The sequence below is a fragment of the Mesoplodon mirus genome, assembly GCF_964341445.2.
Source record: "Mesoplodon mirus genome assembly, chromosome: 14".
NCBI lineage: Eukaryota > Metazoa > Chordata > Mammalia > Artiodactyla > Ziphiidae > Mesoplodon > Mesoplodon mirus.
The window spans coordinates 55,446,728-55,461,291 of record NC_138990.1 but is presented as its reverse complement, the minus strand read 5'-3'; the positions used below and the strand labels follow the sequence as shown (position 1 = coordinate 55,461,291).

Here is a 14,564-nt window from a genome sequence, read left to right as displayed (position 1 = left end):
TTACCATCAGAAACATTGTTGATAATTTAAAAGTAATATTTATTGGTTGTTTTTTAATACAGAGAAGTTTGAATTTTAAAAAGGCATATAAATCCCACAACCCTCATAATTCTTATATTAGTTACCTATTGCTGTGTAACAAATTATTGCAGTATTTAGCAGCTTAAAACAGCAAAACATGTATTATCTTACTGTTTCTGAGGATCAGTAATCTGTGTACAGTTTCGCTGGGTAGTTCTGGCCGGTAGTTCAGCCTCTCATGAGGCTGCCTGCCGTCGGCTATAATCTGCAGTAATTTCAAGTCTTATGACTGGCGGCTGGAAAATCCACTTCCACGCTCACTCATGTGGTTCTTTGTAGGGACAGTAAGCCACGTTGGCCATTTCATGGTAGCTCTTTTCTTTCCAAATGAGTGATTCAAGAAACATGAAAGCAAAAGGCCAACAAAACAAAAGCCACAGTGTCTTTCGTAACCTAATACCGGAAGTAACATACCATCACTTATGCTGTAATCTTGTGGTCCTACTGACCAACCATGGTCCGGTGTAGGAGGCAGGGAACATTGGGGCCATCTTGGAGGCTGACTTCCATAATTCCTGTTGATCTTTTTAGAAGAAAGCAATAAATATATGTGGTTAAAAAACTCAAACAGTACATACTGGTACAAATGAAAGTTAAAGCTTTCTGTAACCTCTAACCTTTCTGTCTTTTTCCTTTTATTCCTCCTCCCCAATGTATATATCTACATTTTAAAAACTTACACAAAATGGTTCTTCTATACATACTATTGTGTGCCTTGCTGTTTTCACTTAGTATATCTTGGAGCTGTTTCTCTATCAGCAGGTGCAACGCTACCCTGTTTTTTTTTTCCCAACAGAGTAGCTATTTTTAGTAGACATGTACCACAGTTTATTCAATTTATCCACTTCCCCACTGATGAACACTGGTTGTTTCCAATTGTGTTTTTCTATTAGTGCAGTAAACATCCTTATAGTTGCACGTTTTGTGTTTGTAGGGCAGTTTCCTCATAGTGGAGAGCATAAAGTTTTATATTTTGGTAAATGTTGCTAGATTGCCCTGTAAAACGGTTACACAACTTTACCACTTGTGGTATATGAAAATGCCAACTGCCCAACACTCTTACCAACACTGAGCGTTGTCAGACTTTGAATTTTAGCAATATGATAGATGAAAAATGGTATTCCACATTATTTTAATTTGTATCAAATGAAACTGTCGCTCTCTTTGTTTATTTTCTCTATAATGGTAAATGGCCTCTTTTTTACAGTGCAAAGAACACTCAAATATTTAACTTTTGAAGTTTGTGCTGTGTAATTTACTTCGATCTTGGATCTAAAGAGTGTTGAAACTTTGTTTTTCTAAATGATAGGAGAAAAATTATTATTAATTTTATAAGGTGTGATGATGAATGATTGTGGAGGGGGAAAAATGAATACACACTGAAGGATTTATGGGTGGAATAACATATCTAGGATTTGCTTTAAAATATTCCAGCCCCTCAGGAGTGTGCGGAGAGTAGGTGGATGAAGTAAGACTGCCAAATGTTGACAATTATTGAAGCTATGTGGATGGTTATTATACTGATCCATATTTTTTTTATGTTTGAAAATTTTCTTAGTAAAAAGTTAAAAAAAAAATAAGTAGGAATACCTCTTTTCATTTTACCTTTAGTCACAAAAGTAAATTTTAAATAGTGAATCATGCTTATTTTTTGATGGAAAATTTTACAAGACTTTATATGCATATTTGAGATATATTCAAAACAGCATATGAATTGTAAACTCCTTGGAGACAGGTACAATTATTTCTTTTTTTATCCTCTGCAGTGTCTTGCAAATATTTGTTGATGTATATGCTTTTTCTTTTATAGGAATTTTTTTTCCTTAAGGAGCGATAACCTTTTTTTTTTTTTTTATGCGGTACGCGAGCCACTCACTGTTGTGGCCTCTCCCGTTGCGGAGCACAGGCTCCGGTCACGCAGGCTCAGAGGCCATGGCTCACGGGCCCAGCCGCTCTGCGGCATGTGGTGGGATCTTCTCGGACCGGGGCACGAACCTGTGTCCCCTGCATTGGCAGGCGGACTCTCAACCACTGCGCCACCAGGGAAGCCCAGGAGCGATAACTTTTAATACTAAAATTCTGGTACATTAAGATACCAGAATTATTTCTGCCTGTTCTGAAAAGTTAAAGAGGAATGTATAAAATGGAAGTATTTTTGTGGATTATACCTTTTTTTTTTTTTTTTAGCAATTTTAAAATTCATATGCCCCGTTGATGATCAGAGATTTAATACTTGCTCTCCTGGAACTTTTTCAGCTCATTGATATCTTCTTATACATTCCAGTCTTATCCCATTTCCCAAGCTATATTTGAATTAACTTTTATAGAGTAATTACCATTGGTAATATTTTCTGCAAAGTAGTTTTGCTGATGGACTTAGATAAGCCTAATCCTGATACTATTTATCTGTAATGTCTAATTCACTAGAAGAAATTGCGGGAGCCTCCTATGTGTCAAATAATGTTTAGAACAATAGGAATGTAAAAATGGACAAAGTTCCGGCCTTCATGGAGCTTAACCTGCTAGTAGGTATGAACGAAAGAAATCTTGCCCTTACCTTACATAAAAATTTTCCTTCGGGCCTCCCTGGTGGCGCAGTGGTTGAGAGTCCGCCTGCCGATGCAGGGGATACGGGTTCGTGCCCCGGTCTGGGAGGATCCCATATGCCGCGGAGCGGCTGGGCCCGTGAGCCATGGCCGCTGGGCCTGCGCGTCCGGAGCCTGTGCTCCGCAGCGGGAGAGGCCACAGCAGTGAGAGGCCCGCATACCGCAAAAAGAAAAAAAAAAAAAAAAAAAAAAATTTCCTTCTTCCAATACTATAAAAAGGTGAAATATTGGGTCGGTTAAAAAGTTCATTCGGGTTTTTCTGTAAGATGTTACGGAAAAACCCGAATGAACTTTTTGGCCAACCCAATAATTTACTCCGCTAACTCAAGGTAATCATGAAAGTTTAAGGGAACTATTAACTTTGTTTTTTAATTTTTACAGATGGTTCCAATCCCTATACATTGAAGCTTTGCTTTTCTACATCATCCCATTTATAAGAAGAGAAGAGCATGTTAGAATTTATGTTTACCTTTATTACAACTTCAAAGCTACACTTCATTTTAAAAAAGAACTAAAATGGTTCATCTAATGTTGCCTTGCTTACTTTGATTCAATATCCTGTCCTGTAATAAATATTTTGCCTTGAGTAAATTTGTTGTAAACTTAAATATTGAATTGCTTTCATTTTAAATAGACTATCATAATGTAGACTATCTACAGCTTTCTTGTAGATTACACAAATATATGATTTCTAATCTTATTTTTCTTCCACAGTGAAAATATATTTGCATTCTTAATGCTAATTATCTGCAAGTATTTTTCCATTGTGTATGAGATTAATGCAGGTGAAAGTATTGCATTTTAATATTATAGAATTCCTATTATATGTTTAGATGTTTAAGTATGTTGCAGTTATTCGTATTAAACATAACTTGTATTTATTAAGTATTTTAATCAAGTTTGAGAATAACATTGCATATATTAAATTTTAAGTACTACAGATTTAGCTGATTTTATATTTCTGAAAGGCTAACAGACATATGGATACACTTGTACAATATGCACTCAAACTTATTTAAACTGTTTTTTTTTTTTTTTTTTTTTAAGTCATTGTCCATTTGTATTGACATGCCTCTGTTTCTAGTTCCAGTTTGGAGATTTTATAAAGTTACAACAATGAGTTAATGTGTTCATCTTCATTTGTTGCATGTGACTTGATCTTGAAAACACACCTGGTATTTGGCATTGAAATTTTAATAGAAGTTATGATTAACAGTTCCTCTTCTAGGTAATCTGAGATCCACGGATGGGCTTTAGGGAGTCTGTGAACTCCCTAAAATTGTATGTAGAATTTTGGGTACTTGCATTTTTATTTTTTACTCTTAAATCCATCAGTAATATATGTATTTTTCTACATGGTACAAGGTATAAGGATCTAATTTTATTTTTATTCCAAACAGATATCTATTTCTTTCAATACCATTTATTAAACATTCTTTCTCCCACTGGATCTGTTTTTTTTTTTTTTTTGGGGGGAAAACAACATAATGCATACATAGGCAAGTAAGATACAAGGACTAAGTATTGTATTGAGAGACTATACTGTAACACACATGTTATCAGGTTCACAGCTTTTTAATAACAGAAAACTGATCTAGCCATTTTATTTTCATCTTTAAAAGAAGGGAGAATATGTTTTATCTACCTAGAGTAACTGTGAAGTCTGTAGTTGGCAATAGCAGTTTTGTGATCCTGAGAGTTTTAAACAAATTTGTATACAGAAGTTTCATTTAGATCTTTTGAAAAAGCTTTATTTTGAATTTTAACAAAATTTTAAAAAAAGCAGTTTGCCTTAATCCTTTTAGAAATGATGCAGGGGTTTAAAAAAATTTTAAGAGCTATTGAACAGAAAGTTTAGATGGAAATTAAACACACACGTTAACATTTATTTCTCATTGAATTTTGACAGCAGTGGACCAATGTCCCTTTAGCCCTCTAGATCTAGAAAATCTTAAATTCAATCTAGAAGCATTTTAGACCCTTATCATGGAACCCAGTAAGTTACGCCAAAGGTAACCTGTGAATGGACTATAAATGTATGATACTGGGCTGTGTACCTAAGTTTACCTGACTTTACAATAAATGAAGCTTTTTCCCCTCTTCTGTAAGTACTTTTCTACATTTTTGCAAAATTGGTATGTCTTAATTTTTAAAAATAACTTGTGAGTTTATGCAATAGTTGTCTCCTTCCCTTGCCCTCCTCTGAATATAAGATGGATGTCAGTGTTATAGATTATTTTGTGCCTAAAATTTTAGGAGACAAACCTGTGGATGGTGACAGGGCTTATTTAATTTATATTTGCTCTAAGTAGTATTGACTTTTAGATATGAATTCTATCTTAATGCTTTCTCCCCACCAAAGTGACAAGTAAATTCTTCAGATGTAAGTGAGTTGGTAGGTTGGGCCTTGCTGATTTATGCACTGGTGTGTCAGTCCTACTGTGTTGCTGTCAGTAATGTCTTTGACAGTTTACTTGGGTATCACCACTGTTTTTAATCTTTTACTTTTTAAAAAAAATTAATTAATTTTATTTTTTGGCTGCATATTGGGTGTCTGTTGCTGCGTGTGGGCTTTCTCTAGTTACGGCGAGCAGTGTGCGGGCTTCTCATTGTGGTGGCTTCTCTTGTTGCGGAGCACAGGCTCTAGGTGTGTGGGCTTCAGTAGTTGTGGCTCGTGGGCTAGAGTGCAGGCTCAGTAGTCGTGGCTCGTGGGCTCTAGAGTGCAGGCTCAGTAGTTGTGGCGCACGGGCTCATTTGCTCTGCGGCATGTGGGATCTTCCCGTACCACGGCTCGAACCTGTGTCCCCTCCTGCAGTAGCAGGCGGATTCTTAACCACTGGGCCACCAGGGAAGCCCAAGGGTATCACCACTGTTAATGGAGTTTGCTTTGGCAACACCAGCAACATTCTTCCCTTTGTTATCTTTCTGCTTTTAAGAGAACATTAAAGATTAGTTTTTATAGCTGTAAAGAAATAGTAGTTGTGAATCTATTTTTTTAATACTGAAATTCGATTCCATATCTAAATCCCATGAAGTATTTGATAATAAATCTACAGAAGTGATTTACGGAATATAAGCTGCGTTTTAAAATTCCTACTTCCCTGCAGAAGATATTACCCTACCAAATAAAAAATATTTGTAGTTGCAGCTGACATGAGACTTAACACCACCTTAGTGATTTGATTTATCTAAACAGTATGTTTTCTAGGACTGAACTGAGAGATGAGGATAAGAACGACTAAATGGGGTCAGTTATGTTTCATGTTTTCTTTACATTGCTATCTGGAGGAATAGATAGGTTGCTAGGTAAATGCTTCTTAGTAGTTATCAGTGATATTCTCTTTCTAGAATAAAGAAATTTTGAGTGCAGAACATTCTTCCATAGTTAGGAATCTAAAGCACAAGATTTGCTTTACTTAAAAAGTTCAGGTGACAAAGGTCCTTGTACGAAAGGTAACTTACAATAACCTTCCTGTCTCCATATGGCTGTCTGGCTCAAGAGACTTTCAGTCCATTTGAGGGGCCATGTAAAGAGAGCCTTCTTATTCATAGTACTGCTGGTTGGGCTCATAGAGTTAATAAGCGTTAAAAAAACAATGCCATTTGATGAAATGAAAATGTAAGGTTCATAGGTTCTGTCTCTCAGCATGTTTTATTCAGAGTTTTGTTTTGTTTTTTACTATAATGATTTCCAATCTCAACCAAAAAGTAAGTGAGTGTGCAGACATGATTCTTGTTTAAGCCAAAAAAAAGTTGCTGGGGATTTTAAATCTAGTGGCTGTTTAATCTGTGATGTCGTTGCTTTTTCCTAAAACCTAGCATTTCCACCAAATGGATTCAAGTGTTAATTAAAATGATCTATTTTATTTTAGTTAGCTTATCATTTTCCTTGCCACCTCAATTTTAACATGCTTTGAACTTGAACAAATACAGTGGATTTTGCTTTACTAGTAAAAGTTTCTTCAGTATAAAGCCCCTTATCTGAGGGAACACTTGAAATTCTCTTAGGTTTAATTTATGAATGAGGAAGTTAGAAATGGTAGGTATTGCTGTGCCTCTGCCCTTCCCTGTTATGTAGAGTAATCAAGGTTTGAGTGAGCCTGACTGAGTCTTGTCCCTCTAGCCCAGTGGTTCTTAATAACAAAGGTACCGCCCCCTTGGAGGACATTTTGACAGTTTGTAGGGGTGCTTTTTCACAGCATGAGGGATACTGTAAATATTTGATTGGCAGAGATCAGGAAAAATTGTCCCTTGCCCTACAATGATTTTCCAGTATCCCGTCAGATATTATCCTAGAAAGTAACTCTCTTTTATATTTGTAAACACAAAATATTTTTGTATACAGTACACTGAATTTTCTAGGAATGCAACTACCTAATAAATCAAGGAAAGAGGATTGTTTTATTTGGAATATTTCCAAGAGTTGTTCACCACTTTGGAAAATTACATCATCTAAGTGCAATTTGAGTTGACATTGCAACATATCAGGGTCAGTTTTCATCTATGGTGGTCAAATTCATCTCATTTTGTCTTCTGTTGTAGCCATTCCTGAGCATTTATGTATCACAATATGCATTTTATTATAATTTTATTTCTCCCTTATATTACAGTTAGGGTTTTGTTTTTTTTTTCATTAAATGGTGTGTGTGTGCGTGTGTAGGTAGTTACATAGGTATTATCCAAGAATTTTGTTTCAGCATAATAAAAGGGTGTCAGATTGTCTGGGTTGGGAACCGTCGTTGCTTTAAGCACAGTAATCTGGGGACTTCCCTGGCGGTCCAGTGGTTAAGACTTTGCCTTCCAATGCACGGGGTGCGGGTTCGATCCCTGGTTGGGGAGGGAAGATCCCACATGCTTCGGGGCCAAAAAACCAAAACAGGAAACAGAAGCAATATGGTAACAAATTCAATAAAGACTTTAAAAATGGTCCACATAAAAAAAAATCTTAAAAAAAAAAACCCCACAGTAATTTTGTTCTGGGTTGAGGAAGTGAATCTAGGTTAATCCAAAAACAGTGAAGCCTAGGATTTGTGGTATAGTCTGTGAGGAGATGCTCTCCCAAAGGGACATGGTTTGCATGTGTGAGGTAAGCCTGGCTTTGCTCTAGCCATTTTGCTCTCTTGAGAGAAACTAGCTGGAAGAGAAAAGATGATACACAGAGGAGGGTAGAACTAAAGTCACCCTAATTGACAGCATAAGAAAACCACTGTGAACATAGGTTACTTTGTTCATACAGTATTAGCTGTATTAGCCCAAACTAACTGCTCTGGTAAATGGTTAGTGGTTACTGGAGACTGGGAGTGGGGAGAATAGGGAGTGACTGCTAATGGGTGTAGGAGTTCCTTTTGGGGTGATGAAACTGTTCTGGAACTAGATAGTGGTCATTGTTAACCACATTGTAAATGTACTAAGTGCCACAGAATTGTACACTTTAAAATTGTTAAAACGGTAATTTTATGTTATGTGTATTTTACTACAATGAAAAAAAGTCTGGCCCAGAAATCCTTCCATTCAAACAAGGGCCAATACAGTGCTTCTCTTTAAGCTGGCTAGATATGTTGAGAGAGGGGTGTGGGGATATAATTCCAGGTCTGGCTTATGGTTATATTGCTGTGGTGGCTGACAGCTTCTGTTCTCCAGTCACCCTGGACTGTTTATCAGGGGAGTTGGGGCCAGAGGAGAGACTGGGGTCATGTGCACAGTGAGCAGTTAGGAAAGGATCTGAGATGTGGAGGGGATGATTCCATGAGTAGAAACTAGAATTTCTCTGTGTTCCTAAACCAAAGTAACGCACTGGCTACACAATTCAGGTTCTGCTGGGACTCTACTATGTTTTGAGCTACCCTGACTTAATGAGTCTCAGCCTGCAGGAAGACATATTCGTGAATATGTCTAAAATTTCCTTGAAGATTAAGAAACTATTTTACCCACTCTACCCAGTTTTATTTAGACTTTCACCCGTGTGCTAACATGCATAGCTGCTTCAAAGTCTTGAAGAGGAATTCAGTGAGATTGATTTACATAGAAAACAATACATAGAAACAAAAACATTTATATATAATATATGCAAGTTCTTCAGAGGGCTTTAGGAGCCTTTTATCTAAAATTGTTACCGAACCAAGTTTGGATCCACTCGCCCGCACACTGTAAAGCCAATCTGTTGACGCCAGATTGTGGTGAAGGAAAGTGCAGTGTTTACTGCAGGGCGCCAAGCAAGGAGTCCAGGCAGCTAATGCTCAAAAAACCGAAACTCCACAATGGCAAAAGACAAGGTGAGGGAGAGGGTTGCAGGGTGTGTGATCAGCTCATGGACATTCTTCTGATTGGTTGGTGGTGAGGTAATTGGGGGTCAACATCATCAGCCTTCTGGTTCCAACCCATCTGGGTCTACATGCTTGTGGGCAGCATACAGTTAACTTTTTCCACCTGGTGAGGGTTTCATTATCCGCAAAACAGCTCAAAGGTTATGGCTCAGAATATTATCTATAGCTCTTGAGGAGGAACTAAAGGTCCTTGACTTTGTTTAATGGCTAAACTATTATTATTTTGTCTTGCTTGACTGTTTCTGTGTTTTCTCACTTCTCTGATTTAAGTTATTCTTTGGAACCTGGGAAAGGCCTAGGAGGCTAAAGTTTTTCTGCAGGCAAGAGGCAGGCAAGGGACTCCCCTAGTGGTGCAGTGGTTAAGAATCCACCTGCCAAGGCAAGGGGACATGGGTTCGATCCCTGGTCCGGGAAGATCCCACATGCCGCAGAGCAACTAAGCCCATGCGCCACAACTACTGAGCCTGCGCTGTGGAGCCCGTGAGCCACAACTACTGAAGCCTGCATGCCTAGAGCCCGTGCTCCGCAACAAGAGAAGCCACCGCCATGAGAAGCCCGCACACTGCAACAGAGAGTAGCCCCGCTCGCCGCAACGAAGATGCAAGCACTGCAGCCAAAAAAAAAAAAGCAGGCAGAAGACGGGTGAGGGGTGGGGGCTGTGGAGGTCTGTTCCAGAAAGGTCCTGCTTGGTTACAAAGTGAGAATGCAAATGTGTTTTGTTTTAGGCCCTTGTGCGATACATGATAAAACCTGAACTCTTCTGCCTAATACAGAATAATAGGACTGATGCAAATGTCAATGACCACAATCATGGTAGAGCTTTTCTTATTAGACTGTCACACGTGACATCCACGGCACCGTTGCTAGCACAGATTCAGACTTGTCCTCCAAAGGCCTCGTACGCCACGATACCCCTCAGCAAAGTGCTCGTATCTGTGCTGAAATTCCCACCCTTGACCAGAGAGACCAAAATAGGTCTACCACCTCTTGTATTTCTTCCTGCTATGTAGTCGTTTGCTCCCTACAGTTTCTGCTCAAAACACCAGTCTCCGAGTCAGTAAAACTTGTTACTTTCCTTAGTTTATTTATGTTTCTGAGGAAGGCGAGACTGCTTTGCGGAGTTATTTCCATCATGTGTGACTGAGGGCCACGTGGTTTATAAATTCTAGAGAATGTACAGGGATAACATCTTGGAGCCTCAGCCTCAACCTCCTCACCACCAGGTGTGACATTCTGGAGTGATCTGCAACCTAGAGCTGTATCATGGGCCATGATGCTCTTGCAATGAGGAGCAGGTAAGCATGTGACTGTGTATAAGGGAAAGGGCAGAGACTGTGAGGTAGGAGAGACCTCTACTGCAGGGATGGTTCCTAGTCTAATTCCACATTGATACAATGTACAGTTTAGGCTAGATGACATAGTTTGCTAAAGAATACAGTTTTATTCAACGGTGATATTTTTTCTGATTCTTTCTTGCCTTCTTTTTTTTTTTTTTTTTTTTTTTTTTTTTTTTTTTTGCAGTACGCGGGCCTCTCACCGTTGTGGCCTCTCCCGTTGCGGAGCACAGGCTCCGGACGCGCAGGCTCAGCGGCCATGGCTCACAGGCCCAGCCGCTCCGCGGCATGTGGGATCTTCCCAGACCGGGGCACGAACCCGCGTCCCCTGCATCGGCAGGCGGACTCTCAACCACTGCGCCACCAGGGAAGCCCCTGATTCTTTCTTGACCCAGCAGTTACCACTTGTGGAAAGGGGCTGTTGTAATCAGTAGGGACATAATACTGTACATCAACTGTACTTCAATTAAAAAAAAGATAAACAAAGAGCTTTACTAGCTTTAGAGCTGCTTCTCCCACTGCACACAGGCAGGGAAACTAATTTATAGCCCTGGTGATTGCTGAATACAGCCTTCAACCTGCTGGACCAGGGAACCTAACCAGAGGATATGGGAAGCTGTGTAGCCCATCTAGTAGCTCTACATACAGTGGGACTTGAACAGAGAGCACAGCCCATGGCTTTCCCCATCTGCAGAGCAAAACTTGTGGCCTCACCTGACCAGGGTTCAGTGAACGCTTTCCTGATTCAGGTCCCCAAACAAGCCATGCAGGCCCTGGCTGCTATCCTGCTGCTCTGCCAGCACAGGGAAGCTAATTCATAGCACCATGTACTACCAAATACAGTATCCAGTCCCAACCATCTAGTAAGCCTGACCAGAAAATCCAGGCAACAGTGAGGCCCATCCTATAGCCTCACTTGGGAACCAAGTGAGCAGTTCTATCCAACTGTTCTCAGGGCAAAACCCCCCCATTCCCATCCTCAGGAAAAAAAAAAAAAAGTAAAATTGTTATTGGGTAACAGTTTTATTTTTGCCTGAATTATTCAGATAGATTTCTTAAATTGATCAGGTTAGTTATTCTTATTCCCTAGTAATTTTGCTTTTGTAGCAGTCTTAGTGAATAAAGGAAAGGATTAGGCTACCCAGTATCTTGCATCATGAATGCTCATGTGATGATCCTTTTTTAAAAGTTTTTAATTATAATTGACATATAGAAGGTACACAATGAGTTGATTTGATACATTTATAAATTGCAGTATGATTATCACCACCATCGTGTTAGCTAACACCTCTGTCACTTCACATAATTACCATTTTTTCTTTTCCAGTTTTGAGATATAATTGGCATGCAGCACTATAAGTTTAAGGTGTACAGCATAATAATTTGACTTACATACATCATGAAATGATTACCACAGTAAGTATAGTGAACATTCATCATCTCATATAGATAGAAAATAAGATGTAAAAAAACCCTTTTTCCTTGTGATGAGAACTCTTAGGGTTTACTGTCTTAACTGTCATATATAATGTACAGCAGTGTTATATTTATCATGTTGTACCTTATACCCCTAGTACTTATGTATCTTATAGCTGGAAGTTTGACTTCCTTCCTGACCTTTTGACTACCTTAATCCATTTCCCCTTCCCTCACCCCCCACGTGACAAACCTTAAAAATGGTTTAGGTCAGATAGCTTGGATTAGGGTAAGAACTTCCCATCCCAACATAAAGCTAGCTGAGGAGGTGGTTGCTAACAATAGGGGTTCCATTCCATGGGATTCCCAAATGCCGCCAACCACCTGTTGCTTAGATTGTGGGTAAGGTGGATGGGCCCAGGATATGGGTTGGGTTGCCATGGTGGCGGGCAGGGAGTGACTGTGTTGGCACACCTAGGTGTTAGGTTTGGATATCTTGAAAACTGCTCTTCAAAGATCAGCCTGTCTGAGCTTGAATAAATATCTGAGTACACAGATCCTAACTTTCGAGACTTGGAGAAAAGAAGCACGGTAGTTAAGCTTCAAGGGAAAAAAAAAATTCTATGTGGCTTTGAGAAAAATCTAGACATTTGTGGTCACAAGAAAATCTCACTGTGCCATTGGCTATCTAGAGGTGAGAGGGATTGATCATAGGTATTTAAAAAACAGCTCCATTAAGTGGGAGAGACTACTGGGAGAACCTGGATTATAGTCTATCTGGACTAGAGTTATACCATATCAACCAAAAATCCTGCTTTGACTGTGTATACGTATTGCCAGCTCCCAAAGCTGCTTGAAAGAAATCTGCTGGCAGACAGGTGGCTGAATAAACTGCAAGAAAGAGTGGTATTTTTCAATTAAGGCACAGTTTATATACATCCCAAGATAATATATTGGAACTAAGAAGGGACAGAAACAGAACTCTTACTACATTCTGGTTCTGGATGAGTCAAAAATAATTCCTAATAACGTTGAAGGCAGTATTGTGTAATAGAGCACTGGGTTAGAGCTTGTAAGGACTGACTTATCCCAGCTGTGCCACTAACAAGCTGTGTGACCTTGAGCAAGTCATTTAAAGGAACTTTTAAACCTTAGATTCCTTTTGTGTAAAATGAGAACAATAATATCTGACCTACTTATCTGACAGTGAAAAAATACATATAAAATAGCACTTTTAGTGATGCTCATTATAAATCTTCAGGAGAGATGGGGCACTTCCATTTGAGAGGGCCTCTACACTGTCATGGGACTGACACTTGGGAAGGAAATATAGGCTGCCACAACTCAATCATTGCCATTTTAAATCTGTGTTCAGCTGCTCCTTTGAGAATTTTTCAGCAATATAAATGAATTTTATAGATTAAAAGTAGTATAGCTCAGGTAATAGAAGATCCAGCAAGTTGATGATTCAAATTATTTCAACTTATCTGGACAGTTTTTTGTTTTGTTTTAAAAAAGACTTGGCTCACATCTGGCTTCTCTTCTAAATGGGAGAGAAAGAGTTTAGCACAGACCCAAGGGCATCATGGGGCACTTTCCCCATAAGTGCAGGCAGCCCTGATGATATACGAACTAACAAAGAGTATGGGAGGGACAGAAATCTGGTGAGAACCCTCAAACACAGCTAAGCCTCCCATGGAAATCTTTCCTGAGACCTGCTCATGACACCAGAGCGAGAGGTGGAAGCTGCCTTCTCCATTGGCCCATCCCCTCCCTTGTGTTGAACAATCCATGTCCAGATCAATAAAAGTCCTAAATTCTGGAGGCAGGCAAAGTTAAATTTAACTATTAGTTTAAAAGAAGTATATGATAGAACTTTACTTTTAATATTGGATATATACAAATTATGTATATTTGTATACCTATCATAATAAATGGAGATCTCTTATACAACCAGGATGTGGTACACATCGACCCTTTTATTTTTAGTGAATAGGGAGTTTGGAAGTCGTAATGCTGGATTTTAACACTGTTGGCCATATCTGATTTATTTGACAAATATTCCCTTGGTCAAGACTCTTCATCATTCTGGGAAATGGGAAACAATGCGAAAACAATTTAATTCCTAATGACCAATTTATAATATTTTCCAGAAACTCAGTGGTATGAAGACTGCCTGCCTGAATATTTCTGGCTACTTCATGAAAGTACAGAGGTTGTTACATTTCTTTTCTACTCTGTGAAGTAATTTTACAGGACTTTGAAAGGTTCCAACTAGTTTATAGCAAACAGTACCTGTCAGTTTTAGTTCTGTCTGGATTTGATAGAATTTTTTTTTCTCAGCTGTTAATATTTCTAGGCTGAAGAGTTCCACTTTTCTTTCTTTCTCCCTCCCTCCCTTCCTTCCTTCCTCCCTCCCTTCCTTCCTTTCTTTCTTTCTTTTTCCGTAGTTTAGTTTATTCTAATGAAGTAGCTCTGCTTTCACCAAAGTCCCCAAATTTCCATCATTTAGTTGTCCTTTTTCTCAGGTTCTGAGATGCGTCAAGCAGAACTTTATGCCAGCTGTGTAATCACTCCAGTTCATAGGAGGCTGTTTTCCATTTTGGTTTCCTTACCCTCCGAAGGAAGAGTGCTGAGGCGGACGGAGTGTAGGATTTGGAGTCAGACATCGTAGGTTCATGGCCTCACTCTGTCCTTTATTAGCTACATGAGCCTGAGAAAGTCCTTTAAAAATGTCCTGAGCCTCGGTTGTTTATTAATCTATAAAATCGAGAAGTTAACATCTGTGTGTCTCATTTATCCAT

The 14,564-nt window shown here is 39.0% G+C and overlaps 1 protein-coding gene across 1 annotated transcript in view; it reads left to right on the top strand.

The window, feature by feature from the left end:
- HNRNPLL (heterogeneous nuclear ribonucleoprotein L like) overlaps window positions 1-4,787 on the top strand; it is a 37,542-nt gene extending 32,755 nt beyond the window's left edge. Inside the window, exon 13 of the mRNA XM_082642816.1 lies at window positions 3,069-4,787. Within this exon, the coding sequence (XP_082498942.1) occupies window positions 3,069-3,124 (56 nt within the window). The 3' untranslated portion in view covers window positions 3,125-4,787. The remainder of the gene's footprint in view (window positions 1-3,068) is intronic.
- The last annotated feature ends 9,777 nt before the right edge of the window (window positions 4,788-14,564 follow it).